Source organism: Myripristis murdjan, chromosome 8 (genome assembly GCF_902150065.1).
Source record: "Myripristis murdjan chromosome 8, fMyrMur1.1, whole genome shotgun sequence".
NCBI lineage: Eukaryota > Metazoa > Chordata > Actinopteri > Holocentriformes > Holocentridae > Myripristis > Myripristis murdjan.
The window spans coordinates 17,203,435-17,231,412 of record NC_043987.1 but is presented as its reverse complement, the minus strand read 5'-3'; the positions used below and the strand labels follow the sequence as shown (position 1 = coordinate 17,231,412).

At 44.6% G+C, this 27,978-nt stretch overlaps 3 protein-coding genes across 3 annotated transcripts; all 3 read right to left on the bottom strand.

Moving 5' to 3' along the window:
* Window positions 1-276: 276 nt before the first annotated feature.
* LOC115364050 (kelch-like protein 20) lies at window positions 277-15,443 on the bottom strand. Its single transcript, XM_030058464.1, has 12 exons — window positions 15,332-15,443; window positions 14,587-14,869; window positions 7,095-7,229; window positions 6,809-7,000; window positions 6,265-6,408; window positions 5,395-5,581; window positions 4,238-4,384; window positions 3,474-3,602; window positions 2,380-2,556; window positions 2,065-2,211; window positions 1,762-1,927; window positions 277-1,167 (listed from the first exon to the last, which is right to left on the bottom strand). The coding sequence occupies exons 2-12, from the start codon at window positions 14,848-14,850 to the stop codon at window positions 999-1,001; spliced, it is 1,857 nt and encodes a 618-aa protein (XP_029914324.1). The 5' UTR covers window positions 14,851-14,869; window positions 15,332-15,443; the 3' UTR covers window positions 277-998.
* Window positions 15,444-17,695: 2,252 nt separating this feature from the next.
* Window positions 17,696-21,666, bottom strand: LOC115363124 (ankyrin repeat and SAM domain-containing protein 4B-like). The gene is made up of 2 exons (XM_030057210.1): window positions 21,506-21,666; window positions 17,696-18,872 (listed from the first exon to the last, which is right to left on the bottom strand). The coding sequence occupies exons 1-2, from the start codon at window positions 21,664-21,666 to the stop codon at window positions 17,972-17,974; spliced, it is 1,062 nt and encodes a 353-aa protein (XP_029913070.1). The 3' UTR covers window positions 17,696-17,971.
* Window positions 21,667-24,565: 2,899 nt separating this feature from the next.
* Window positions 24,566-27,898, bottom strand: anks4b (ankyrin repeat and sterile alpha motif domain containing 4B). Its single transcript, XM_030056930.1, has 2 exons — window positions 27,628-27,898; window positions 24,566-26,112 (listed from the first exon to the last, which is right to left on the bottom strand). The coding sequence occupies exons 1-2, from the start codon at window positions 27,786-27,788 to the stop codon at window positions 24,975-24,977; spliced, it is 1,299 nt and encodes a 432-aa protein (XP_029912790.1). The 5' UTR covers window positions 27,789-27,898; the 3' UTR covers window positions 24,566-24,974.
* Between the last annotated feature and the right edge of the window lie 80 nt (window positions 27,899-27,978).

Below are 27,978 nucleotides of genomic sequence, written 5' to 3'. Positions count from 1 at the left end.
TTTGTGACAATGGCAAATGCATATCAAGGTCAGCAAATAAATCATTTAAAATCTCTGGAAATATGTACATTTGCATTTTCTGCATTCACAATAACAAACATGGGAATCAACTTGACAGAGAGGAAATAGCCAGCACCAGCAGAGATGTTTCATCAGAAGATTCTGCCACACATCAAGTTAAAATGTTTGTCTTAATACAAACTTGCTCTCTGAATTACTGAAAACTTGTGTCAAGTTTATGTTAAAAAAGAAAAGTAAAGACCAGTATTCATGATATAGGAATTAAAACATCTTTATTACAATCCATCATGTAACAAGTGGTAAGGACACTGTTGAGAATTTTTTAAATTATAAAACACTACTCACATATAGTTAGCTTTTGCCACTAGGAGTAACCTTCAAAAATATTAATTCACAATAAAGTTCTTTGGCCCATGGAGCATCTTTTGATGGAACAAAATATTTACTGTCTTTGTTAAACTTATAAAAAGGTCATCGTCACAGCTAAACAAATCCCAAATAAATATGTAACATAAGAGTGATACAAAAATACACTATGTTCGCTGGGAAAATTGTAGATCACAGATCTGAAGTTCTTGGACATCCATAATACATCTACCCTGAACATTCACATCGTACAAACAGAATGAGCGAGAACTGTTACTGATAATCACAGTTACTATGGATTCATGTGGGCTGACACACTCCCCCCCGCCCCCCGTCGTCACGGCAATAAGAGGGACCAGAGTATGTGAGACTCCACAAAGTGTCACAGATTAAAAACGACTACCTTTGCCACTGGTAACAGCTCAAAACAGTGTTGCACCAAACGCAGACAGGCACCCCTGCTCTGCTGGCTGCTCTGTTGGCCCCGAAGCACGAGGCGTTTCGGGCTGCGGTCCCCGAGGCGGGTGCACACAACCTCACGGCACTGGCACAGATGCACACTGACCTTGTGGGAAGGTGGCGACCTGGAGCTTTCTCTCCTTGTTTCCCCCTCAGTTCAATATGATGGTATCAGTGGGCGTCCCGGGGCAGCTGCTCACGGGGGCGTCTTTCCTCAGCTGGAGAGACACACAGCTGAGCCAGCTGCGGCTGGTGGGCATCTCCCCCACGATCTCCCACGTGTCCGTCTCATCGCAGTACCGCTCAATGGTGTCATGATACCTGGATGAAGACGCAACCGGCAAGATTATTTCAGTTAACTAAAACTAAAACCAGGTGTGAAATGTCCTTTTAGTTAACAAAAATAAAAATACAAGACGAGACTTTAAATATACAGAAAATGTCTTTAGTTTTAGTTTGTCATTTTGGTCAAATTTGTCACCACAACAAGCATCAGGAGATGTTGGTGCTCATTATTTTTCAGAGAGTGGGACGTCTACATGACTGTGATACCTATTCTGAACATCTTAAATATTGCCCCTGACAAACAACCCCAGATTATATATAAAAAAAACTGAAACTAAACTAATAAGAACTTAACAAAAACTAACCATTTTTAAGCAATAAAAGCTAAACTGAAACAAGCAAACCTACTCTGGAAACTAACTGAAACAATTACAACTCAACACTGTTTCCATTTCTCTTCTTGAGCCCAGATTTGTTTAATTTAATAATTAACTGATTTGTTTTGCCATAAAAAACAAGACGCTCAGTGACAACCCAACAGGGTAAACGGTCAGCTCGGTGTGTCAGGCTGTTTAATCTCGGATGCACAAGCAACTCCCTTGTCCAGATTGTCCTGGAAGAGCCTCTCACCTGTCCCAGCCCTCCTCTCCTCCCAATACATAGATCTTTCCATCCACCACAGCGACACCAGGCCGGTAGCGCCGCTCTTTCATGGGCGCACACATAGTCCACTGGTTGGTCTTGGGGTTGTAACACTCCACCTTATCTGTATTCTCTGTTGAGGCATGCCAGCCGCCTGGAAGACACAGACAGGCCATGAACAGCGAGGCAGTTTCCGATGCTGTTATGCTGAAGCTGCTGATTAGTAGGCAGCAGTTTTGGAGTCATTTCAGGGCTGATGATAATATGGGAATAGGATCAAAGTTTTGATACCTATAACATAGATCTTTCCTTTTAGTGTGCAGGCAGCTGAGCCAGAGCGAGCGATCTGCATAGGGGCCACCTCAGTCCATCGAGAGGTTTTAGGGTGGTACACCTGGGCGAGGTCTGTGCCATCGCCATCCTCCAGCACTGCTCCACCTACCACCCAGGAAGAAGCAGAGCAAAATAAATCAAATAAATAATACATTTAACAAATACGCATCAATCCCAGAAACAAACTGAATCCTACCTGCACATTTAGACTACCATTAAACTTAAAGTAAGAACTTCAAGTAACGCTGCTGGAGCGAAACCCGCACTACACACCCGTAACATAAAGCAGTCCGTCCAGCGCCACCACGGCAGGGCTGGTGACGGCCATCTTGACAGACTCCATGAAATGCCAGGAGTTGGTGTGAGGGTCGTAGCACTCCACCGAGTCCAGGCGAGAGCGGCCCTCCCATCCGCCCACTGCAAACACGTAGCCATCCAGCATCACCAAGCCTGAGAGGAGAAAACACAATCCAGCCAAGTTCACTAACGAAAGCAGTCCTTAGTGTTTGACATTTTATATATCCATGCTCGGTATGGCCTTACTATGAGTGCAGCAGCTGAATGAGCCACAACCAAAACACGGAGAAACCCCTTAAGTTTACTGTCCTTATGATATTCTTGTCTTTTGACAAATAAAGAGTGAGCACTAGGAAAAGAAACAAACTCGGGTGTCTACAGGTATCAAGAGATGTAAAATGAATGGTTTCAGGAACAACTTTGACAAAATTTAAAACAGATTTTTGATCAAATCATCTTTTTTTATTAAAAGAACTGCAGGTAAGTGTATTTGATCCAGTGAAGAGGTAAGTTTTAGGTATAAATATGAAATGATATGATGAACTAAATGATTAATATGACCTCTTCATTGAAACCGTTTCCTTTAGGTTAAATAGCAACTTGAGAGTGAAGTAAAAGAGTTTTCTCTGATTCCTCTCTACAGGTAGGTTGTTGGGTTAACCTAGAAAAGGGATCAGATAAGTGTAAAAGGTCATTGTCAAGACAAATACTAGGTTCAGAGTTTAGCTGAAAGTTTTATACCATCAGAAATGTTGACTATAATGCAGAAAAATTAGATTAATTTTGGCAAAATGAAACAGTCATCTAAATGAAATTAAATACAGCATTTGTTTAAATTAAAATGTAAGGCCATTTGAAGCCTAATATAAAACTGAATTTAACAGAGTAAGTAGATGGGGTACGTCACTCAAAGGAGACATGAGGTATCTGCTGAATAATCGATAGGGGACTTTTCATTGGATAACAGCATTCTGCTCTTATTGTGATAAGGCCGGTTGACGGTGTAGTATTCAAGGAGTATACTGTATGTTACATTAAATAACACCCTTTTCTGTCGATGGCAGCCTTACCTAATTCAGAACGAGCTACATTCATGGGAGCCATCTCTAACCAGGAGTCGAAGGAGGGGTCGTAGCGCCACATCTCCCTGCTGGCAGAGCCGTCAGGAAACTCTCCCCCGGCCAAATACAGAATAGAGCCTGTGGAGGCAGAGGAGCAGAAACAGAGTGAGAGAGAAGGAAAAACTCAGATCTGAATATTACTGAGAAAGGCTTACACACACCTGCAAGAGGACAGGTGCATCGGAAAAATGTCTTTTTTATGATCATAGATCTTCCAATTCCTCTACTACTCATTTCCCTACTGATCGTGTTTTTTTCCTGTTGTCCAGGTACTGAGGTCTGTCCAAGACTCATGAGTGCATACGACTTTACTCTGATGAATATTTGTAATATGGGCATTAGATTGAGTTCTGTTAGACTTTTTTTTTATTATTACTGTGGCTTGACTTATTTATCTGTAACACTACTGCTGCTGTAGCTGGATGTGGGACTATGTTTCAGTTCAGGCTCTGACTGGCCTACATGTAATAGAAGGAAACTCTGTAAGGTTGGCCATTTGTCTAGCTCAGTATTTTAACCTGATGAAGGTTTAAGGGCCGAAACGTGGTGTGATTAATCGGCGTCCTTTTAAGTAAGCGAGCAGTAGCTTTCCAAAGAAAAACCCTGATATTAGCATATACCTTTACCTCTCTCGAGGCAGCTCGATTCATTGGGGACGCACTGCAGAGTCGGTTTTGAGATAGTTTGCCGACTGACTGGAAGCGCTGCCTCACCTGAAACGACCAGACCGTGTTTGCTAATGGCGAAGGGCAGGACAGCCAGATTCTTCCACTGGTTTGTGATGGGATCAAAGCTCTCAACGCTGCGCAGCACCACCTTGTCGTCCTCCCCGCCCACTGTCACGATCACTTCAGCTGTCCCTGTTGCCATGGCAACAGAGGGGAGGGAAGAATAGGTGTACAGGGAAGAGAGACAAAAAGGGGCTCTTAACTTTATCAAATTAAAAAAGGACGAGCCCACAGGCGTGCTGGCCTTTGGGTAGATGATTCTCTCATTTTGGTACCATTTAATAAAGAAGGGAAGGTTACAGCAAAGTCAGAGAATATGATGGAGCACATAACCTCTGAATGGATGCAGGAGAAATTCAGTGCAGCAGTTCAAGGTTATCAACAGTGGTCTCCATACAACCAAAACTAAGCATGAAATAAGGCACTTTTGCTGCCTGATCATCCCTACAAGAACGTGACTGACAGGCAGACAGCGTATATTTCAGCACATAATGTACCAAGATTTTTAAATTACTGCAATAATCAGAGCAGTGGATTTTAAACTTGCAGCTATGAGTAATATATATTTGAGAAAATTTAAGAGAGAAAAAAAAAACACTTTACAAAACATTTCATTTGAAACTAAAATAAAACAATCAGACAGTCTGGCAACCAGATAAAATGACTGACAGTAGAGCTGGCTAATATGAAACATAAACCGAAGACTGAATACCTCAGTATCAATATTGTGACAATATTGTAGGGATGACAACTGGTGCTTTCACAAAATAATTACTTTCACATAATATTTACACTGGAATATCTTGATAAACATTGACTAGTAATGTGGATATGATGAGCAAGCAGGTAGGGGTAAACAATAGAACTGTTATAAAAGTCTAATAATTCACAAAAGTGCATCGCTTTATTGCAAATCAGCCTTTAAACCTTTAAACCTTTAACCTTTAAGCCTTTAAACCAGGAAAAGATAACACCATATCACCGTATCGTGATATCTAAAATCCCAGGTGACATCTATTCTTATATAACCATAGTGTTATAATATTGATATATGAACTGACAGAAATGCAACGTTTATAGCCGTGATAGTTTCAATATGCATGGACATGGCTACTGGCTGCAACGTTGGTAAGTGGGTTCACCTGTGGACCTGCGTGGCCGTGCCCGGGGGCAGTAGAGCTCTCCACGGCGGTCCTTCAGCAGGAGGTAGTCCTTGGCCTCGGAAATGAGCCTCTGGCAGCCCTGGTGCTCCTTCACCACGTCCAGAGACTCAATCACATCGTGGAGGTAGTAGGGGCTGACGAGAGGCAGACGGATATGCTCTAGGACCTTGAGGAGCACAGTTAGGGACAAATAATTTCAGTCACTCTGGAGGTTTTGTCCTCTGATTTCCCCATTTCTGCCACAAAACAAGGCAAGGAAACACACACATACCTAGAGCACCTTAATCTTTGCTATTGTACTCTGAGTCTCCAGCATATGTAATGTGCATTTTATTAAACCTGAAAGGAAGTGTCACGATCGGTCATTTTTAGAATCACACTGGCAGCTGCCTACAGTGGTCAGGATGGGTCCTGAGCCGTGGTGTCTGGCAGTGGTGGCCTGTAAACCTGCTGAGCTGCCAATAACCTCCTCTATACTGCAGCCCCAAACCCCTGTCCATGCACTGCTATGGGAAAGGCCTGAGATTGACACCAAACACAAGTGTGGTCTGCAAACACATGGCCATCACTCAAAACCACACCAATATAGTGTGCATGCACATCAAAGTGAGTAATCACCACTAGGTTCACCAAGAGATATGCGATTCTTTTGATATAACAAATACAAAAGTACAACAGATTAGCCACAGATGATGATACCTCAGTTACACAAGCAGTTGGTTTAGTTGCCTTAATTGGAATTAAATCAAATCCTGAATAAATGAATAAATAAGTGTGGGATAAAAGACAGAGATACTGGAGTTGCAAAAAAAAAAAAAAAAAAAAAAAAAAAAAACAATTCAAATTTACCTTTTCAAAGCTCTGTTTACGGGAAGGGCATTTGTTCAGCCATAGCATGGCTGCTTCGAACACCATCTCCTCTTTGGGCACGTTGAGATGGTCACTCGCTAGGATCTCAGTCAGTTTGTCCACACAGAGAGACAGGAACTCCTCCTGCGAGGCAAAGACATGTTAATCCTCAGAATGAAACAAATTCAATAAAATGTTTATGATACACTATTGACTCAAATTCAATACTTTCATACCACAGCTTTTCTGCTTTATGATGCTTTTCTGAGGGGCAGGCTAGACAGGGATTTGTTTGTGTTATTTGATGACATAAATGTCACTGACTGACTGTTTGAGCACAGGTTTTTAGTCATTTTTAACCTTTATTTACCTGTGGAAAGTTAATAGAAAACACATGCTCTTTCCCAGCATCACTGCATTTCACATTCATACATGGTCACATTCATCGTGAGCCACATCAAACACAGCTGGAACCACTGCTCACTCACACACACTCTCACACACACACTCACACCTCTGAAAACATATGACTCCAGTCTCTCACCTGCTGGTAAACACTGCTGAAGTGCTCGAGGATGTAGTCCATGCTGCGTTTCTCCAGCATCTTACAGGAGTGGGCCTCGGCAAAGCAGTGAATCCCCACACAATTCATTTCATCCATCTGTCGCTCCATAAAATTACAACAGGCCTCTCGAACGGCCATGATGTCCAGCAGGTTAGCCGCTGCCAGCAGGGCCTGCGCCAAATTAACCGCGGCTTTAGCCAGATGCTTACAGGCATGGAAGAAACAGTGATGAGGAAATGCGAGGATGGCTGCTAATATACTTCACCTGCACATTTGCTTTGGAGATGAAGACCTCTGACGTGTAGGCATAGCTCACCAGCATGCCAATCATCTGAGGCTCGACTCCGTTGATGGCAACCCGCTCCTGTCTGGACTCTATCAAGTCTGTGGAAAACATTGCCTGCAGGGGATAAAAGAGGGTGTGAATTTTTTTTTAGAATGACAGCGTCACATGAATCCACTGAGTGTATATGACAGAGACCTTGAACTTGTAATTCACACTTTTCTTTTCTCCCATCTAGATTATTGTAATTCCCTCTACACACACCCCATTCAAGCTACTTTAAACCGTTAACAGGTGGTTCAGAGTGCCGCTGCCAGATTATTAACTAGATCCAGCTCTACTCCCACATTACCCCTGTTCATGCTTCCCTACATTGGCACCATGTAAAATTCAGAATTAACTATAAGATTCTATTGATTACATATAAAGCGCTTCATGATCTTGCCCAATCTGCTTATTCCTCATACCACCTCTCGACCACTCTGACCCTCAAATCTTTATCCATCCACCGCTCCAAATGCAAAACAAAACGTGACCACAATGATGCAGCAGGGGAGGGAATCACCAGAGGCCCCATGACACAATATTATCACAATGCTTAAGTCATGATACCACAGTACTGTGATCTTACACAGTTTGCAACATGCTGAGTATTGCAATACCATATACTGTAACTTATTACCTTTTTTCAACTGCAAATCATGTCACCAGGGGAAACCTTTGTCAACATCTGCTTTATCTAATAAGATTAAGTCTCTGTTCATCTCACTTGGGTCATTTTTATTGTAGCAAAATGGGATCATCGAGCAGACACACTGATCAACTCTGTCATAAAAACGATGAGTTACGAATGTAACTACGGTTCTATGAGTCCCGAATGACCGCCAGAGGCGGTGCTTTAAGCACTGAATAGTCCCTTCGCGCATGCGCAGTTCGAGTATGTATACCAAAAAAGTCACCTGTGACACCTGGATGACCCGGAAAGGGTATAAGTTCCGGGGTCAACCGGCACATCATTTCCTACAGAAACTTCTCGCGTGATCACGAGGATTCTGAGTGACTGAGCGCTCTGGCAGTCATTCGGGACTCATAGAACCGTAGTTACATTTGTAACTCATCGTTCTATTTCGTCCCTTCTGACCGCCAGAGGCGGTGCTTTAAGCACTGAATGACTTATACCAAAAGTGTCACGAGGAATCCTGACTACAAACTCATTGAGCAGAATCAAGGACTCCAGTAGGAAGGCTACACCCAGTGGATGGGGTAATAGCCGCAATACCCTGTACAGAAACAAGGTCGAGGACCGGGACCATAATCGAAAAAGAATACCTCACTGCGCAGAACCTGAGGGTTCTGGCTGGAGAACAACTCCTAATGGAGGAGGAGTGGCCACGTTCACCCTGTAGAACCTGCAGAATGTGCTTGGTGATGACCATGAGGCAGCTGCACAGATGGTCCCTAGAGGTACCCCTCTCAGGGCCGCCCATGATGTGGATATGCTCCTCGTTGAATGACACTTCACAGCAGGTGGCAGAGAGCGATTAGCCAACATGTAAGCGTGAGTGATGACATCCACGACCCAATGGGAGAGACGCTGCTTAGAGAGAGCAGAACCCTTCTGAGGCCCACCATGACAAATAAAGAGTTGTTCGGACTGACGAACACTTGCAGTAGCAGCAATGTAGGTTTTGAGTGCCCGTACCGGGCACAACAGTTCCGGTTCGTCCCCTCCATCCACTACTGGGGGGTTGAACCGCGTGAGCCTTATAGGCTGATTCAAATATGACCGAGACAGCACCTTTGGGAGAAATGCCATATTTGGCCAAAGAGTGACACTCGAATCATCATGGTTCCATCGTAAACACGAAGCACTTACCGATAGAGCGTGCAGCTCACCAACGCGCTTTGCTGATGTGATGGCCAGCAAGAAAGCAGTCTTGTAAGCCACCCATTTCAACTCCGCTTGAGCCAGAGGCTCAAACGGGGGCTGGCATAAGGCATGGAGCACCAGGGAGAGGTCCCATGCCGGAACTCTCGGGGATATTGGGGGATGCAGCCTCCAGGCCCCCTTCAGAAAAAGGGACACCAGACTGTGACCCCCCACAGTATTATTGTCCACTCTGGCATGATGACACGAAATAGCAGCTACATACACCTTAAGAGTTGAAGGAGACCTGCCCTTGTCCAAGAGAGACTGCAGGAACTCCAGGACCGTCGGTATTGAGCAATGAACTGGGTCCGCCTTCCGACCTGCGCACCAGTTACTGAATAGCTTCCACCTATTGTCATACTGCAGACGGGTGGATGATGCCCTGGCATTCAAGATGGTTTCCCGAACAGCATCGGGACAGCCGCTCAGCAACGACTCGGGCCCTCCAGTGGCCATACCCACAGCTGGAGGTTCTGAGGATTGGGATGCCAAATCTGCCCCCCCAATTGAGACAGCAGGTCTTTCCTGTAGGGGAGGCGCCAGGGTGTACCGCAGCACAGTCTGTGAATGAGAGGGAACCATGTCCTTGCTGGCCAGAAAGGGGCCACCAGTAAGAGTCTGTGACCATCCTGAAGGACCCTCTGAAGTGTCGGCCAAATCAGAGGAAGCGGAGGGAATGCATATAACAGGGTCTTTGGCCAGGGGTGAGCCAGTGCGTCCTGGCCAAGAGGGCTGGTTGTCTCCATCAGAGAAAACCAGAGGGGACAGTGGGTCGTCGCTTCTGAGGCGAAGACATCCACTTCTGCTCTGCCGAAGAGACCCCAGATAGTGCGTACCACCTCTGGATGAAGGCGCCACTCTCCAGGTGGAGGCTTGTGACGTGACAGGAAATCCGCCAACTGGTTTTGCTCCCCTGGGACATATACTGCCCGCAGACTGGTCAGTCGGGGGGCTGCCCATGTCAGGAGCTCCTGTGACACCTGCAGTAGCTGTGCAGACTTGGTGCCGCCCTGGTGATTTATATGATAAACTGCGGTGGTGTTGTCCGACCGTATGAGTACATGTCGTCCTCTCAGATACGGCAGAAAGTGCTTCAAGCCCAGATGTACTGCTCGCAGCTCTAGCACGTTGATATGTCTGGCTTGATCTCGTACGGGCCACTGACCTCGAGCTATTCGGCCTTTCCACACCGCACCCCATCCTAAGGGGCAGGCATCTGTGGCAACAACCTCTCGCCGAGAGGGAATAGAGCCCATGGGAACACCCTTGGACAGATAGGCCCTGTCCCTCCATGGAGCTAAGGCAAGGATGCACTGCCGAGACACCCTGATTTTTCTGTGTCTGTGTCGCCTTATGTCCAGGTGGAAGCTGTTCAGCCATTTCTGCAGAGGGCGTAGCGACAGTAAGCCCAGCGGAACAACGGCTGATACTGACGTTAGTTTGCCCAAGAGGCGCTGGAACATGACAAGGGGCAATGATCTGCCTCTGCGAAACAGAGAGAGCAGGTGAAGAATGTCGTCCACACGTTGAGGGGACGGGCAAGCCTTCATGGTCAGTGTGTTTAATGCCACACCGATGAAGACCGTAGACTGAGAGGGCTCCAGGCAACTCTTTTCTGTGTTCACTTTCAGGCCTAGTTGGGAAATATGAAAGAGAAGGTGATCCGTGTCCTGAACCACTTGAGTTCTGGATGGAGCACAAACCAGCCAGTCGTCCAAGTATGGCAGAACCTTTACCCCTTGAGACTGCAGGGGTGCCAGGGCCGCTGCCATGCACCTGGTGAACACCCTCGGGGAGAGGGAGAGTCCGAAAGGGAGGACCCTGAACTGCCAGTGACGGCCTCGATAGGCAAACCGTAGGAATTTCCTGTGGTGAGGAGCGATGGGGATGTGAAAGTAAGCATCTTTCAGGTCCACAGATGTAAACCATTCTCCTTGGGTGACAGTTTGTAACACATGTGCTGTGGTCAGCATATGAAATTTTATTACCTTCATATATTTGTTGAGCCCTCTTAAGTCCAGAATCGGACGGAATCCGCCAGTCTTCTTTGTAACGAGGAAGTACGTTGAGTAGAATCCTCCGGGCTGTTGCAGAGGGTCTACGGCCTCGATCGCGCCCTTGGCCAGGAGGGCGGACAACTCCTGGTCCAGCGCTTGAGCTTTTGCCGGGTCGCTGATGGTGGTCATTGTCACCCGGCTGGAGGGAGGGGGCCGGCGTCGGAATTGAAGCTTGTACCCGTGGGTTAAGGTGGCAATCACCCAGGGGTCCGAAGCGTGAGCAGCCCAGTAACCGAGCTGCTGATGGGAGAAATATCCGACAGCCGGCCCCGATGCCTCATTTACTGCCCCCCTGACCTCTAGGGGCCGTGGGGGGGCGCCGACCAGGGTCCTGAGCTCCACGTCGTGCAGAGGGCCAACGGGCCGTGGTGCGAGAGTCCCTGGCTGGCCTCTGAGTGGGACGACGAGGACTACGGCGCAGACTTGAGTCAGTCGGTGGCGGTAAGCGAACCCGGGAAGAGGTCGAGGGTCGGGACATGGGGGCCCTGGACCTGCTGGGTCTGTCGGGGGGAGGCATGCTTCTAACCAGGGTTGAGAACTCTTCCCTGGTCTGCCGAGCCTTCAGTGTGCGCTCCAGCACCTCCTGAGCGGCTGAGCCAAACATCTCCCCGGGCTCCACTGGAACATCACGGAGGGCCCTCCTGCATGCCTCCGTCAAGGGTGCCTGCGCAAGCCACACTTGCCTGCGAGCTTGCACCAAGAATGACATCATCCTCCCCAGTTCCCTCGACATTAAGGCAAACGCCTGTAGTGACGCATCACTGAAATTAGCTGTGGAGACATCAGCACTGCCGTCCTGTAGTGATGCAGACAGGGCCAGCAAGAGATGGGAAAGCGAGTTACCAATGCGACCAGCCCGTGCTCCGGCATTATATGCCCTTGATATCAGGTCATCTGTGACCCGGCACTGAGGTCGGGGACATCTGGCAGCTGCCCGCATTGCCTCATCGGGAGACACAATGAGGGACGCAATAGTCGGTTCGATAGCAGGCATCCGGTCGAGGCCAACTGCTGCCGCATCATGCATAGCTGCCAGTGCCCGGCCGTCAGAAGTGAGACGAGAACAGGCTCCAGTGTCTCGCCAACATGAGTGCAGTTCCTGGAGATAATCCCTCGAAGGAGGGACAGTGAAGGAAGTGGAAGTGCAGCCCCGCCTAAAGAAGGCAGTCCCTGGTGTTGATTGGGCTGGCTGTGGGACCTGTACCTGTAGGCGATCCACGGCCATGCGTAGTATGTCGGACATGGAGGTGTCCGACTCCCCAAGCATACTCTGCGGGCTTTGAACTGAAGAATGGGAACCCAGTTCTGAAGCATGGGAGTGTTCATCCTCTTGCATACCAAAGTCAGTGGCTGAGGCCGCAAGAGAAAGTACATCCTCCTCCGGAAGCAGCAAGGGCATAGGTGGGGTCTGTAATGACATCTCTGTGTCTACTGGGGGAGCATCAGGCTGACGAGTCTGGAAAAGGGACCTCATCTCCGCAAGTTCAGCAGAAAGCTTCTGTACCTGCTCAGCAAGCCTGCTATCCGACTTCCTTTTCTTTCCAGTTGGAGCAGCTGCAGTTGATACCTCTCTCCTGCGCTTTGAACGAGTAGACTGGGCTGGAGGCAACTTACCAGATGGTGGGAGGTCGTCTCCACCTATTGAATGGTCTACCTGAGCCAACCTAGCAGCCCTTGACGCAAACGACATACAGCTGCAGTTCATGCAGGCGTTGTCAGAGAGTCCTTCTCGAAGGTGGTCTGAGCCGAGGCACACCGGACATAAGTCGTGGCCGTCATCTTCCGACAAAGCAGTCCCACAGTCAACACAATAATGTGCATTCTCCATCATCAGAGCTCTGGTCCAACCACCTAAGCTGAGGGAAGGATGCGAACACACAACCTGCACAGCAGAGGGGTTCTAGGAGGTGCAGGCTTGCAGCTGGAGCGAGGGTGAAAACACCGCACTTACCGCTGTAATGCAACCGGTAGGAAGCTGGCTCGTAGCAGGAGAGGGGAGCGCAAACGCTGCCTTCACTGCCGCAAGCGCCTACGTTGGTGGTGAGCCTGTAGCAGGAGCGGGGGCGTGAACACAACCTTCACCGCTACACGGCGTCCAGCGGGAAGCTAATCTGCAACAGCGGAGGTGAGCGCAGACGCTAACCTCACTGCTGCAAGACGTTCGTTGTAGTTACAAACTAATCACAGCGCAACAGTGCGCAACAAACAATTATCAGCAAGCGGGAGCGGGCTGCGCAAACGCTGCCTTCACCAACAAAAACTGTTCAATGCTAAACAAAAGACACCCGAAGCAAAAGACTTCGGCGAATTCCCTCTTAGGTAATAATAAAACTATATTATGGAACGAAATGAACTTACAATGGGAGCGGAAAGCGCGAACGCTGCCGTCACCAACAAATGATATTACAATCAAAACAACGACCGAAGCAAACTCGGTAGTAAACTTATATTTTTGCAAGCATGCAATACTGGGGGGCAAAGCGCACACGCCAGCCTCACCACAATGTAGCGATATAAATATAAATCAAACAAACATACCTCGAGTCCGGTTGTGAGTGAAGAAACACAACAAACCGTCAAACAATCCCAATAGGAATGTGGTTCCGTTGCAGCCCTTGGAGGGCGAATGCTCCGCAGCTCCGACCTATAAAGATCACAGGGCTACCAGCAACGGTAAATTATAGTTTCAGAAAAAAAACGCTTAGCCTGAGCTGCTACTGCCTGCGACTCGCACGCGAGAAGAAAACAGGAAATGATGTGCCGGTTGACCCCGGAACTTATACCCTTTCCGGGTCATCCAGGTGTCACAGGTGACTTTTTTGGTATACATACTCGAACTGCGCATGCGCGAAGGGACTATTCAGTGCTTAAAGCACCGCCTCTGGCGGTCAGAAGGGACGAAATAGAACCTGCTGTAATTCTTGCATGGATTGTTGGCAATACAATATTGCCACACAACATATGGAAATACTATGCTGTATTATTATTATTATTATTATTATTATTATTATTATTATTATTATTATTTTAACCCCAGCCCTACTAGGCAGTTTTAGCCCCAACTCTAGAATAATCCTCCCCAACCATTTCCTTTTTGGTGAATCTCTGGCCTGTTTCAAGCATATATCTTTATCAAAGATCTCAAGATCTCAAGATTCAAGATCACTTTTATTGTCATTCAGGCACCATTTCAACAAGGATGGCACCATTTCAACAAGGATCTCTGGAATGCCTCAAGATCTGTAAGATCTGTAACCCTATGTCCTTTGTCCAACTGTGTGTTTTTAAAAAGTGCTATAAAAATAAAGTTTTACTCGCTTTCTTACAGTGCAGCACATAAACATGGAGCTTGCCTCATTATAACCATGAAAGCTGCTGCAGAAACTCCTGCAAATGCGCTCCTGCAAAAGGCATAGCAGATGCAGCCGGAGACAGGAGACAAATCAGTGCATGGCTCAGTGGTAACCTGAGGAAGGTGTGCGTTTACCTGGAAGTAGGAGCTGAAGGAGGCCAGCACGATGCGGTGGCAGGGAAACTCCTGTCCGCCGCAGCACAGGGTCACATCACAGAAGGCGTTGTTGAGCCGCAGGCCATTCAGGCCCTGTAACACCGTGTCGGGGTGCCTCGTCTCTACAAACAAATAGTCCTCGTTGCTCGCACAGACCGGGGGCGCGGCGGGGGGGACGTCTTCCCATAACGTGTGGGTAACGTTTAAAGTCAAATCGGCGTTGACTGGAGCAATTTCAGCCATGTCGCTCTGCTAGGCCAACCTGCAGGGCGGGCACAGGCGAACCGGTCAGGCACAGATGATCAATTCACGTCGATCATCGAAAGGAAATACACCATACATATTGGACTTACACCTTCGAGCTACATGAATGCATAAGGCAGCGCAATAATACTCGTCAGATAACTAGACATGTTAAGCTACCAAGCAGCCATGATGTTAGCAAACTCTGCAAACATGATGCCTTTCCAAGAGAGACGCGGAGATCAGCAGCATACACAAATAGCACAGCAACAGCAAAGATTATCACAGCAAAAAGTAAGTTAGTCCATTTTAAGCTAATATCTATTCTCTAATTAGGCTTAGCAGCGGATGCATCGCCCAGGCTTGAACCCTCGTGACCATGGCTAATAAACTTCCACAGATCTGCCGTCTCACGAAGATGCAAACGCTGCAACAACCGATTGTAATAAACTCTTGGGGTTTTAACAGCGAAACACATTACCTGCCAGACATAATCGTGCTAACTTAAGCGCTAAAATCACTCCCCAAGTACGCCTTGCGGCGGACGCAAGGGCAGCAGTAAATAAATGCCTCTCACATTGAGCTCCTCCCATTTCCAGCCCTGCGCTGCTAAACAAGATGTTTCACTGCTGCTCACTTCCTGCTTCGTTTCGGTGAATTACCCCGCTCATGTTGGACTGGGAGTCAGTGAGACTGACTTAAATCTTTTTTTTTCTGGGACCAGTTGCATCAACTGAGTAGAAGACTGGACTTGGTGTAAGGCTGGTCTAATTAAGCTCGTCTGTTGCACAAATTAGTCACCTCTTCCCCTTGGCCATGAGAGCCTTGTTGCTATGGCAACAGTCTGTCAGGCCATCAGTTAGGTCAGTCCTCGTGGACCCCCTGTCCAGCAGGTGTTGTTTCAGCTCAGCTCTCTCACATCTGATCCAGTTAAGGGCTTCATGCTGATTGGTTGAAACAGATCTACCTGAGCAGGACATGCATGAAGGTGCATGGGCCTAAACTGGGCCAGGTGTGCAAAAGTAGAGCTGAGAACAACACCTGCAGGACAGGGGGGCCTGGTGGACTGGGCTGCAGCTATATTTTAGGTATACAGGGTACACCTGGGTACATGTATGCCTGGATATACCAGGGTATACCAAGGTATACGTACAGGGATATTATATAAATTATACACTATATATTATAGTTATAGTTACATTATATATATATATATATATATATATATATATATATATATATATATATATATATATATATATATATATATATAGTTGCAACCAGCAGATACAGAATAAGGACATGACATGGTCATAAAATATAGAAAAAAAAAGAAAAAAAAAACGTTGAAGCTGTTTAAGGGGACATTAAGGGGAAATCAGAGCTCAAAGGGTTAAGTGCAGTATATAGGATGAAGATCTGAGTATCATCAGTGTAACAGTGGAAGCTGATGTAATGCTGTTCTGAAGTTTATTAGACACAGAGCACAGACTATTATACTGAGTGTAAGAACAGCAAAAAATATCACATTTGAACGTGTTCCTGCATAATCTGTCCTTGTGACTCTTTGTCATCAGAATGCATTCTCCATGAAAATCTGTGTACGCCACCTGCAGAGTCTGCGCAGATCTGCGCACCTTCTCATGTCAAGTTTCCCTTTGTTACGTACCAATCTCTGCCTAGATTTTTGCTCAGCATAATTTCTTTGCGTATTCACCCTTGATACACACAGTTTTCTAACAGTGCCTGGCTCTGCCTGTTTATAGCCTCATAATGACTAGTAACTGATCACACGCGGGCCTCTAAATCAGTTCACAATCACAACTGCATATGTGACAGTGCAACGGATATATTTTCACTCACAGTGTAACGTAGATAAATAGGCCTGTACAAAATTTTACACACACAAAGTCATTGGATGTTAAGGAAACTTAGTATAGGCTATTGTCGCATGAATTCCTTCTCTGATGTTATTTTCTGTTGTGATCTGACCATGAAGCCTAAACACTTACAGCACAGCCAGGACATGCCCAGCAAAACCTGACTGACATTCACTATGAATACCAGAAAACAAAATAATTAAGTCAGATATGGTTGTAAGCATTTATTGTCCACATGAAGATATTGAGATTGTGACAGAACAGCTCTGTAAATCAAAACGTTTGATACCATGTTGTGATCCATTCTCCCACTTACACTTTAAGGATTTGAATCTTCCCCCATAGGTGAACAGAGTATTGTCCTTTAATGATTAATAGATAGTACTAAATAATTTTTATGATTTTATGAGTACTAGTTAAATAAAATGTACACACACACAGACACACATGCAAATACTCTCTCTCTCTCTCTCTCTCTCTCTCTCTCTCTCACACACACACACACACACACACACACACACACACACATTCACACAAGTAATTAAAGCAAATCATCAAATAAATAAATTAAATTGATGAGAAAACTAATTAGAATGTGCTTTAATTATTTGGCTCTCATTTTGTCAAATTGTTAAGAATAAACAATCATACTTAATAACAGGCTTATGGTACATTTATGCAGTAGTACAACAGAATCACTCACCCAATTAAATCTTCTTGTTCATATAGTTGTTTAAAAACCCTGCTTTTATACTGTGAATCAGCACTTATTCTTTGTTTACACACCAATTATGGATTTAAGAAAAGGTATGTAACCATTTTTCTATTTCATATTTTATTTCCTTTTAACAATGGGCTAAGCAGTCGCTGCAGCTTTTATGCAAAACAGTTTTAAGATCAAGCCACAGTTTATCCAGCTCACTTCCTAATTGTCTTCTCCAGTCATGACAAGCCATGTGGAGGCTGCTGCTGTTCAGCAGGTCATGTCACTGCTGATATGTTGTCCCTTACAATACCGTGCATCACAGAAAGTATAAATAGAGCATTGCACATGTCACACCTCCACAATACACAAGACTGATTACTTTAAAACACGTAAGCTCCTTTTGGAGGGTAAAAATTGTTTGCTATATCGTTTTTGTTTTGTACCAAAAATCAAACTCTTTATTTTCGTTCCAAAGGATAGCAGCTCATCTTAAGTTTCAAGCAGCATCACTAATCACTGATACTGTGTTTTCTAATCACAAGTACCTGTCCCTCATGATGCCAGGATTCTCCAGTGCATTCTTTCTGCGGGCAGCAGCTTCCAGGATCTTCTTTCTGGGTCCAAGCTGGATGCTAATGCCTTTCAGGTCTTCATCAGAGCAAAGCATGAGGGCCTCAAGATCCAGATGCTCCCGTCTGAATGCCAGGGCAAATTCTGGCAAGGAGATTGCAGCCAAGAAGGCGTCTAACGGAGACGTTTCTTCATCGTCATCATCATCTAACCCTAATTCATCCTGGCTCCAAGGCACCTCAGAATCACCATCCTGGTCAAAGCCAACATCACCTTTTTCCGCAGCCATCTTACTCTGAAGAAGGTAGCTTAGATTTTCATTGTTTCCTATAGGAATGTCAACTGAGTCCAGTTCCATCTGTGATACAAAAACCAGACCCCCAAAACCAGGCCGGTTGAATATGGATTGTGTGGTTTGGCCAGGTTCAACATCATTATCATTATCATTATCATTAGGTTTGAGAATTATGTCAGGGTTTGAGACTGATGATGGTGGACTGGCCTCTGAAACAGACACATTCTCTTTTGCTCCCAGGTACATCTTCTCCATCTTGCTCTGGTGCTTCTTCTTGACCTTCTCGCAGAGTTTCACACATTTCTCTGCATCCTTGCTGGCCTCCTTCTTGAGACTGGCAACTCTCTTTGGATTGCGGGAGGTTTGCTGTGACACAGCAGCATCTAGGAAGCGCACACAGTCCATGCGGTCATGAGAAGCGGCAACATCCATTGCTGTAAAGAATTCGTTGTCCAAAGCAAAAAGGTTGGCACCAAAGTTGACCAAAAAGCTGAGGATGTGCATGTGTCCATTACTGGCAGCATGGTGCAACGGTGTGTTCCCCCAGATGTCACTCATGTTGGGGTCCCCTCTGTATAACACAAGAGAACATGTGGAATAACACACTTTAAGTGAGAATCCTCATTTAGCTTTTCCAAAAATGTGTCTGAATCAGCTTTTTGTCTTTTCACAGATTTAACATATATATATGTGTGTGTATATGTGTGTGTGTGTGTGTGTGTGTGTGTATGTACACACACACACACACACACACACACACACACACACACACACACACACACACACACACACACACACACACACATTTATTCATTTATTTATTTATTCAGTGCATACAGATCCAGTTTTTTCTTCTCCTCTGTTCTGGGTTCAACTACCCTTTGTTAGCTGCTACTTTGAGTGTTACTATGGTGGGTTTGTGCTGACACTGAGCTGCAAATTAGCTGACATTTTTTAGTAAAAGCTATCTGTTTAGCTCAGTTTTAAAAGTTTAGTTACAGTTCAGTAAGCAGCTGAAAAGCACTAACATAACAGAGATGCAATGCAGATGAAGTAATAACACAAGTAAATATTTCAATCCATTCCAATCCATTCCATACATGTTTATTCCAATTGATGGGAGGCTGGAGCCTGTATTAGGCAGACACCATTAACAGGTCATCCAAAACTCTCTTTACTTTCCTTGAAGTTGCCAAAGAGGTTGAACTTTGAACACAAAACATCAAAGCATTGTTCACCTATCACCAAAGGTGTTGCCAAAAGTTAGAAAAACAAGAATCTGGAAGATTATCATTTGCGTTATTATTGCATTTGCTAACTAATTAAAATGGATGCAACAAAAACAAATTCATCATGAGGTAACTTCATCAACAGCAGTGACCCAGTGAAAGAAGTAAGGTAAGCAGAGAGACCAGTTCAACAAAGCAAAATCAGGTGGCCCGCAGTAAATCAACAAGCCAACTATATGGCAGCCTGGAGAAGCTTGCACCATCTGCTTGGAAAGACTGCTGCAAGGCAAGTTCAAAGTTCAACCTCTTTGGCAACTTCAAGGAAAGTAAAGAGAGTTTTGGATGACCCCTGGGAAATGGGAAGGTGAGAGAGGGAAATCCTTGAGCTGGTGAAAGAGGGATGGCTACTCAGAAGGGCCTGAAGGGGGCAAAAGATCATGAGAAGGAAGGACTGAAGAAACTTGCTAACTAAATCAAAAATAGGCTGGCAATCCTGGGAAGGGCATATCACATCCTGAAGTGCAGGAGCAAGAAGGAAAAGGAGAAGGCAAGGCTCTTCCTTTCAAGTATGCACAAAGCTGGTTCAAGTTGGAGCTCACCAAGGAGAAATTGGAGGAACACATCAAGAGCCAGGAAGGCGACACCAAGAAAAACATCTCCTGGGCTCCCCAGGCATCTACCTTGTCCGGTCCAACCAACCTCGCACGATCCAAGAGGGGTGGTAGATGAAGCAAGATCTGCTTCAGCTCCAGGACCAAATGGTGTGCCATACAGCATACATAAGAACTGTCTCATGGTGCTGAAGTTACTGGAGAAACTGATGAAGAATTGGCTGGGGGAAGTCGTTCAATCAGAGTGGCAAACCACTTTCATCCCTAAAAAGCAAGATTCCTGCAACATCAACCAGTTCAGAGGTAGTGCCCTACTGGACATCGATGGGAAGATCTTCTTCTCTGTGGTGGCAAAATTAGATACCAACTACATCCAGTCCTTCTTCACCCTCAATTTTTTTCCATTTTCCAACATGCCAACTACTTTGCCAACTTTCATCTCACAACACAGGAAGCAACAGCTGGTTGGTAACAACTAAAAAACACAAAAAGGAAATATAGGAAATCTTTCTGAGCTGTGGAGCTAGCATTCTCCAAGCAGAAGCCAATGCAGCCCAGCTTCTGGTAAGGTTTGAGAAACGTCTGGCTGGTGAAGGGGGTTTGGTGGCACATCTGGGAGGAAGACAGTCACGCTGTTAAGAGTATGGTAGGGATGATTTGATAGGGTATTTTAAATATCATCATGGATTGAGTCAATTTTTGCATGAAAAATTTGACAAAATCATTTTCTGAAAAAGAGCTAGACTGAGAGGAGTGACTCTGGATTAGTTTGGATATGGTCTTAAAAAGGGACCGTGGATTATGTTTGCTAAGGTTAATAATTTTCCAGTAGTATGTGGATTTAGCTGTGAAGAGGAAATGTTTATTATCTTCGAGGTTGTCATGCCAGGCAAGTAAGAAGACTTCCAGTTTGGCAGAGTGCCAGTTATGTTTGAATCTCCTACAACCTGTAAGCTTGTTTCATCACACCTAGTAGATGGAGACAAAGCAAAAGAATAGACAAAAAATGTGAATAATTTTATATTTCTTTTGATTTGCAGAATGCATAGTCAATTGAGTGAGTTTCCTAAACCTATATAGTTTTTTTTTGTTTTTTTTTTAATTTTTTTTATAACTAGTGGTGCTACCATGTCTATTGCATTACAGAGGGATAGAATTTACACTGTCAAGTCATTCAGAAACTCTTGCTGATCACTGAAAGAGGTGAGGGCAGTGAGAAGCAGGTCAGTGAGCACAGCGGTTGTAGAGGCATTAATGCAATGACAGCTATAAACTGCGTGGAAACCACCAGTGGTTGCTGATTATTTTCTGTATATGTTAGGTTAAACATAAGCAATAAATCAAGAAACCGTGCTGGTGCTCACCCTCTGCTGCATATGAGCTGTAGAGCATCAACATGTCCGTGGAAAGCAGCCCATAAGGTGGGTGTCATTCCATCTTCATCCCGAGTGTTTAGGTCCTTCCTTGTAGCTTCCTTCAACATGTCCAAGTTGCCGTCAATCGCCGCCTTGTGGTACCTAGACATCTCTGATCTCAGATAGTTGATGCTGCTTAACGCTACAGTTCAGTGTCAAATAGCTGGAGATTTCAAAAGGGTAAATAAAAATCTGACACTTTGTCTTTTCTCACTCGCATTAGAGGCACAGCGGAGATGGCAGACCTGAAGTGAGCACTGTCAAAATTACAGGGGCACTAAGCCATAAAAGAGAAGCAAAGTTCAGCTTCCTCCTGTCAAGTGCCAAATTGACTTAATATTAAAACCGTTCTTGCTTTTATTAGTGGACTTTATGTATAAAAATTCCTGAGTGTTTTTACTATGTCACCACTCCATCCACTGAAGCTTGGGAAAAATGTTCTCATTGGTCATGTAGCAAAAGTAATGGAAATTTTGCAAGGGGCTCATTGCACAGAGATGCCAAATGTACCACACATAAAGTCTCTATCATTTCCATGAAGGCTTATAGTATGTCTGTGGTACTCAAATATGAGTTAAAAGTGTCTTTATAATCTGATATATTATCATCAGGGCAGTCAGAGGTAACTTAATGCATGTGATTAACTTGGGGACACAATGTTCAACTTTTAACAGACAAAATGAATGACAAGACAACCTGTGGTCTGCTGGGTGGCAAGTTTTTTTTCAACAAGCTTCCCAGCGCACCTCTGCATACAACATGTTTTGTTTGTTTGTTTGTTTGTTTTCTGCTTCATTTCGGACACCAGGGGCCTGTACCAAAAAGCTGGATTAACATAGCCGGGCTTTCTCTTAGTTATCTGGCTTCACTTAACCAGACATCCGCAATTCTGATTTTCGGTACCACGAAGCCGGTTATCAACTCACTAACTGAACCCAGGGTTTTCAAATCTACATCTGTGCGCGCTGATATAAAAAGGGCGGTGTTTGCTGCATACGACCAATCGCAGACATGAGGCCCGTTTCCCCTAAATATGTTCCTGGTAGTATTTGGGGGGCAGGAACTACTACAGGAACGTCCTCTCTCTCGGCGCTCTCAACTGCCTTGTCTCCACTGAGAGGGCCAAGTAGGAGGAAGGTTCCTGTAAAGTTACCGGGCTCTGGATGTGACGTCATCATTGCACGTTTGACCAGACGTCAAAATGTGTGTTGTTAAAAAAGTGTGTTGTTAGTGTTAACTAACGGTAGCTAGCACGTTAGCGTTAGCTTGGTAGTGTTGGTCATGTTGCTAGGGACACTGGCGTTAGCTTTAGCTAATGCTAGCGACAAAATAGCCGGCATTTTTAGTGACGCTAGCGTTAGCTAAGTTAACGTTAGCTAAAAATGCTGGCTATTTTGTCACTTTCTGTTGACACCACATCCCGCCGTGAGTAAATCCAATCAGCACCAAGTACACCCCAAGCCCCACCCAGGAGTTTTTCAGGGCCGCTCAGAGTACCTACCCTGAGGCAGGGCCTTTTTTTTAGCCCCTGTAAAAGTTCCTGAAGTCTGTCCTTCGGGGGTGGTTCCGGTGGTGGAGACACACAACAATGGCTCTGGCCCCACAAAATTACCCCAAAGTTCCTGCGGTGGAAACGGGCCTATGGAAAAATCCACCCGAGCCGCATACTTTACGACAGAGGAGCGAACAATAATGTTAAATAAATAGGAAGGAATATAAGGAATATAAATCCATCATCCAGGTAAAAAGCAACACAGTTGCAGCTGCCGCCCAGCGTATGTTACCACGGAAACGTGCCCCGATAAAAAGTAAACCACCTTCGTGGTAGAGAAGACCTTGGGTTAACCCTGAAGTTACCTCGCTAAGCCGAAATCCAGCTTTATGGTACAGGCCTCAGGGAGCTGAAAAGAAAAGCACTGAAAAAGACACCAAAACAAACATGTGTTGTTGCACATCTTTCAAAACAAGTTTTCAGCTTTGTCCTGCATCTCAATATCGTGTTGTTTTCTGGTCTCTGATTCAGTCATTTTGGAGCAGCATCTTTCAGGATGACATCACACGCACACACACACACACACACACACACACACACACACACACACACACACACACTCACACAAGTAATTAAAGCAAATCATCCTTGAAATAAAGGCGACTGACTTCAATTACTTCACATGGACACTAATCAGAATGTGTTGTTTTATTTAGAATACAGAATAAACAGTGATACTTAATAACAGGCTTATGGTATATTAAGGTAAGCAGTAGTAAAACAGAATCACTCACCCAGTTAAATCTCCTTGTTTGTAAAGTTGTTTAAAAACCCTGCTTTTATACTGTGAAACAGCACTTATTCTTTGTTTACACAATAAAATTAATGATTTTAAAAAAGCATAGCTAACCATTTTCTATCCTTATTTATTTATTTATTTATTTATTTTTATTCTTATTATTTGAACCACCTCATTTTCGAATTGTCTTCTTCAGTCATGAAAAGCCATGTAGAGGCTGCTGCTGTTCAACAGGTCTTGTCACTCCTGATATGTTGTCGCTTATGATATCGTGGATCAAAGAAAGTACAAATGGAGCATTGCACATGTCACACCTCTACAATACACAAGACTGATTACTTTAAAGTCCCTCTATACACACAAAATTTATTTTTGTAATGTTTATGTCTCCTAAATGTCTCATCCTGACTATAATGACTTGTATCTATGCAAAGTTTGTCAGGAGAAAGGTGTTTTCACAATCATCTACTGCAGGTGAGACGTATCCCGGGCCAGCTAGATTTGGTATGTCACAAATCCAACAGCCAATCCCGTCAACTGACATGGCGGAGCGTTGCATATCATTAGTACCAGCCCTGCGGGTTGCCTGAGTGTTTCATGTTCAAAAAAACAAAAACCAAAAGGACCAACTCCAAATGATTGCTTCACATGAACAACATTAGTGTAACTAAGAGATTCAGTACAAAATCTTTTCATGATAAGATTTTCAAATATGGCATGTTTTTCGTGACTGTCGCAAATGATGCTTCCTTGTTCTGTGAACAGAGCTCTGGTTACATACAGGTGTACGAGCAAGCAGGGGAGGTGGGTGAAGACTATTTTCATATTCATAGATTTGGGCATTTTTAATAAGGACAAGATTTTGAGTCATATGTAAGCAGTTTTAAGGTAGTAATGGATTTTGAAAAACTTAAATATGTTGATGATCAGAGATTCTTTTTAGGAGGCGTGGTAAATGGCTGGAGAGGGACTTTAAAACATCTAAGCTCCTTTTGGAGGGTAAAAATTGTTTGCTGCATCATATTTGTTTTTTGTCAAAAATCAAACTCTTAATTTTCGTTCCAAAGGATAGCAGCTCATCTTAAGTTTCCAGCAGCATCACTAATCACTGATACTGTGTTTTATGGTCACAAGCAGCTGTCCTTCATGATGCCAGGATTCTCCAGTGCATTCTTTCTGCGGGCAGCAGCTTCCAGGATCTTCTTTCTGGGTCCAAGCTGGATGCGAATGCCTTTCAGGTCTTCATCAGAGCAAAGCATGAGGGCTTCAAGATCCAGATGCTCCCGTCTGAATGCCAGGGCAAATTCTGGTAAGGAGATTGCAGACAAGAAGGCATCTAATGGAGAGGTTTCTTCATCGTCATCATCATCATCATCTAATCCCAGTTCGTCCTGGTTCCAAGGCAGCTCAGAATCACCATCCTGGTCAAAGCCAACTTCACCTTCTTCCACAACCATCTCATTCTGAAAAAGGTAGCCTAGATTTTCATTGGTCCCTGTAGGGATGTCATCTGACTCCAGTCCCATCTTCTTCATGAAGATCAGACCCCCAAGACCAGGCCGGTTGAAGATGGATTGTGTGGTTTGGCCAGGTTCATCATCATCATTATCGCTGAAGTCTGCCATTCCACTCTCATCTAACCCATTCTCATCCTGTTCATTGAAGACATCCAGAAACTCTGGCTTCTCTGACATTCCATTCTCCTGTTTTCTGAAGATTACGTTGCTATCCCCTCCTGCTGTCTGCAATGTTCCTTTATCTTTCTTGCCAAACTTCTTCTGAAGTGTGCCCTTGACCCTGGCTGTGAGTGAGCCAGATTTGTCAGAGGCAATGAGCTTAGAGAACTGCTCATTGACGCTACTCATTGTGCCAACGTTTGAGACTGATGATGGTGCACTGGCCTCTGAAACAGACACATTCTCTTTTGCTCCCAGGTACATCTTCTCCATCTTGCTCTGGTGCTTCTTCTTGACCTTCTCGCAGAGTTTCACACGTTTCTCTGCATCCTTGCTGGCCTCCTTCTTGAGAGTGGCAACCTTCTTTGGATTGCGGGAGGTTTGCTGTGACACAGCGGCATCTAGGAAGCGCACACAGTCCATGCGGCCACGAGAAGCGGCAACATCCATTGCTGTGTGGAATTCATTGTCCAAAGCAAAAAGGTTGGCACCAAAGTTGACCAAAAAGCTGAGGATGTGCATGTGTCCATTACTGGCAGCATGGTGCAATGGTGTGTTCCCCCAGATGTCACTCATGTTGGGGTCCCCTCTGTATAACACAAGAGAACATGGAGAATAATGGTGTTTCTGATATTTGCTAAGGCATTAGAAAAGTAATGGCACACTTCTCAAAACTGGGCTGCACAAAATTTGTATGTAAGAATAAAGAATAAATAAATAAATAAAAAAGGCGGATTACAATATACGCCTTCTCTGCATTGCAAAGAGGGCACATCATGATACACTTTAAGTAAGAATCCACATTTAATATTTATTGAAGCTTCCACAAAGGTGCCTACAGAAGCTTTTTGTCTTTTTACTGCTTGAACAGCCAAAAAAAAATACTAAAAAAAAAAATTGTAATGTGTATGGAGTAATAACATAAGTAAACATATCCATCTTCCAATAAGTGACCTGTCCATCATGGGGCTTAATTATTTGCTTAATTTATTTATGTCAAACATAAAGTGTGGTGGCTCACTAGACACTCTTAGGTATGACTCCTGTAAGTGCAGTGATATCAAAGTGCTGACATTATTGTAATGTGATTACTAGGGAATGTGATGCAAAACACTTAAGCATTGATCACTTATTACAAAAGTGTCACAAAAAGTGTGAAAGACCAATTTCTGGTACATTAGCAATTTGAGAGTAGCTACAAGTTGCACTTTACCAGAATAACATAATATATAATGGTAAGTAAAAATAATATAAAGACCTTCCCACAGACATGTATGATCACTACATTGTGTTCACATCCAGGTATGGCTGAGGATAATAGGTAACCTATTAAGATTAAAGTCCCTCTGGGCTTTGTCCCGTGATTAGAGCCATAAAAGTCTTGATTGCTGTATCATAGCAACAGCTTGTCATAAATCCCAACTTGTAAGCTATTCTGCCATACTGGAAATGTTCAAAATGGAAACATGTTGGTTATTTATAGCCACACAGGTGACAGGAGAGGCAACTTCCCTCTAGGTATCTTCCTTACATTTTTTTTTTTTTTTTTTTTTTAAATTTAACCTCAGAGTGAAGGAATGCTTGTTGCAAAAGCTGTGCTACATTACAGCCTGTGTTTTGATGATGAGGATGTGGGGGTGGGGATGGATAAAGGGCTCTTTTGTTTTACAGAATGGCTTTGGCTCATTGAACATTTGGCACATTTCATGGGAGAGTGCAGTCTAAAGGCTGGAGTACAGCCTGGTGTGCATGAGAATATTATAATAATAATAATAACAGAATACTACAATAAAGTAAAACACACATTAGGCCCACACTGTGCCCACAGATTTGAATGGACCATAGGATTTCGATTACAACTTGGAGTAGCTTGTTTAATAATATTGTAGAGATGCTATAGCCTACACTACATAATATAATCACAGAAAGTTTATACAAATATATTCCTCTGTACTAAAGAGTCACAGTCTTCTATATACACTATTAAGGTTAAATTTGGTATAGACTACTTCATCTGTCCAAGTGTAAATATCAATTTTCTGCGTTCGTGGGGTTAAACATATGAATATGAATAATGTGAATGGAAAACCGTGCTGGTGCTCACCCTCTGCTGCATATGAGCTGTAGAGCATCGACATGTCCGTGGAAAGCGGCCCATAAGGTGGGTGTCATTCCATCCTCATCCGGAATGTTCAGGTCCCTCCTTGTGGCTTCCTTCAGCAGGTCCAGGTAGCCGTCAATCGCCGCCTTGTGGTACCTAGACATCTCTGATCTTGTATACTAGACAATTCAGTTGCATCAAGTTGTTGCAAATTTCAAAAAGGGCGAATAAAAAGTTTGTCTTTTCCTCCCTGATGTCGGAGGCACAGTGGAGACCTGAGGTGAGCGCTGGGCGTCAACACAACTGAGCCATAAAACCAAAGTTCAGCTCTGACTCCTGTCCAGCGCCACATGG

What these genes read in the sequence shown, in the direction of transcription:
- LOC115363124 (XM_030057210.1), bottom strand. Translation starts at nt 21,666, where the DNA reads ATGTCTAGGTACCACAAGGCGGCGATTGACGGCAACTTGGACATGTTG. An exon ending in CAGCTCATATGCAGCAGAGG is followed by an intron (nt 18,873 to 21,505) that starts GTGAGCACCAGC and finishes TGTGTTATACAG; the next exon opens with AGGGGACCCCAACATGAGTG.
- LOC115364050 (XM_030058464.1), bottom strand. Translation starts at nt 14,850, where the DNA reads ATGGCTGAAATTGCTCCAGTCAACGCCGATTTGACTTTAAACGTTACC. An exon ending in TCAGCAGTGTTTACCAGCAG is followed by an intron (nt 6,409 to 6,808) that starts GTGAGAGACTGG and finishes TTTGCCTCGCAG; the next exon opens with GAGGAGTTCCTGTCTCTCTG. An exon ending in TGTAGCTCGTTCTGAATTAG is followed by an intron (nt 2,557 to 3,473) that starts GTAAGGCTGCCA and finishes TTCTCCTCTCAG; the next exon opens with GCTTGGTGATGCTGGATGGC.
- anks4b (XM_030056930.1), bottom strand. Translation starts at nt 27,788, where the DNA reads ATGTCTAGGTACCACAAGGCGGCGATTGACGGCTACCTGGACCTGCTG. An exon ending in CAGCTCATATGCAGCAGAGG is followed by an intron (nt 26,113 to 27,627) that starts GTGAGCACCAGC and finishes TGTGTTATACAG; the next exon opens with AGGGGACCCCAACATGAGTG.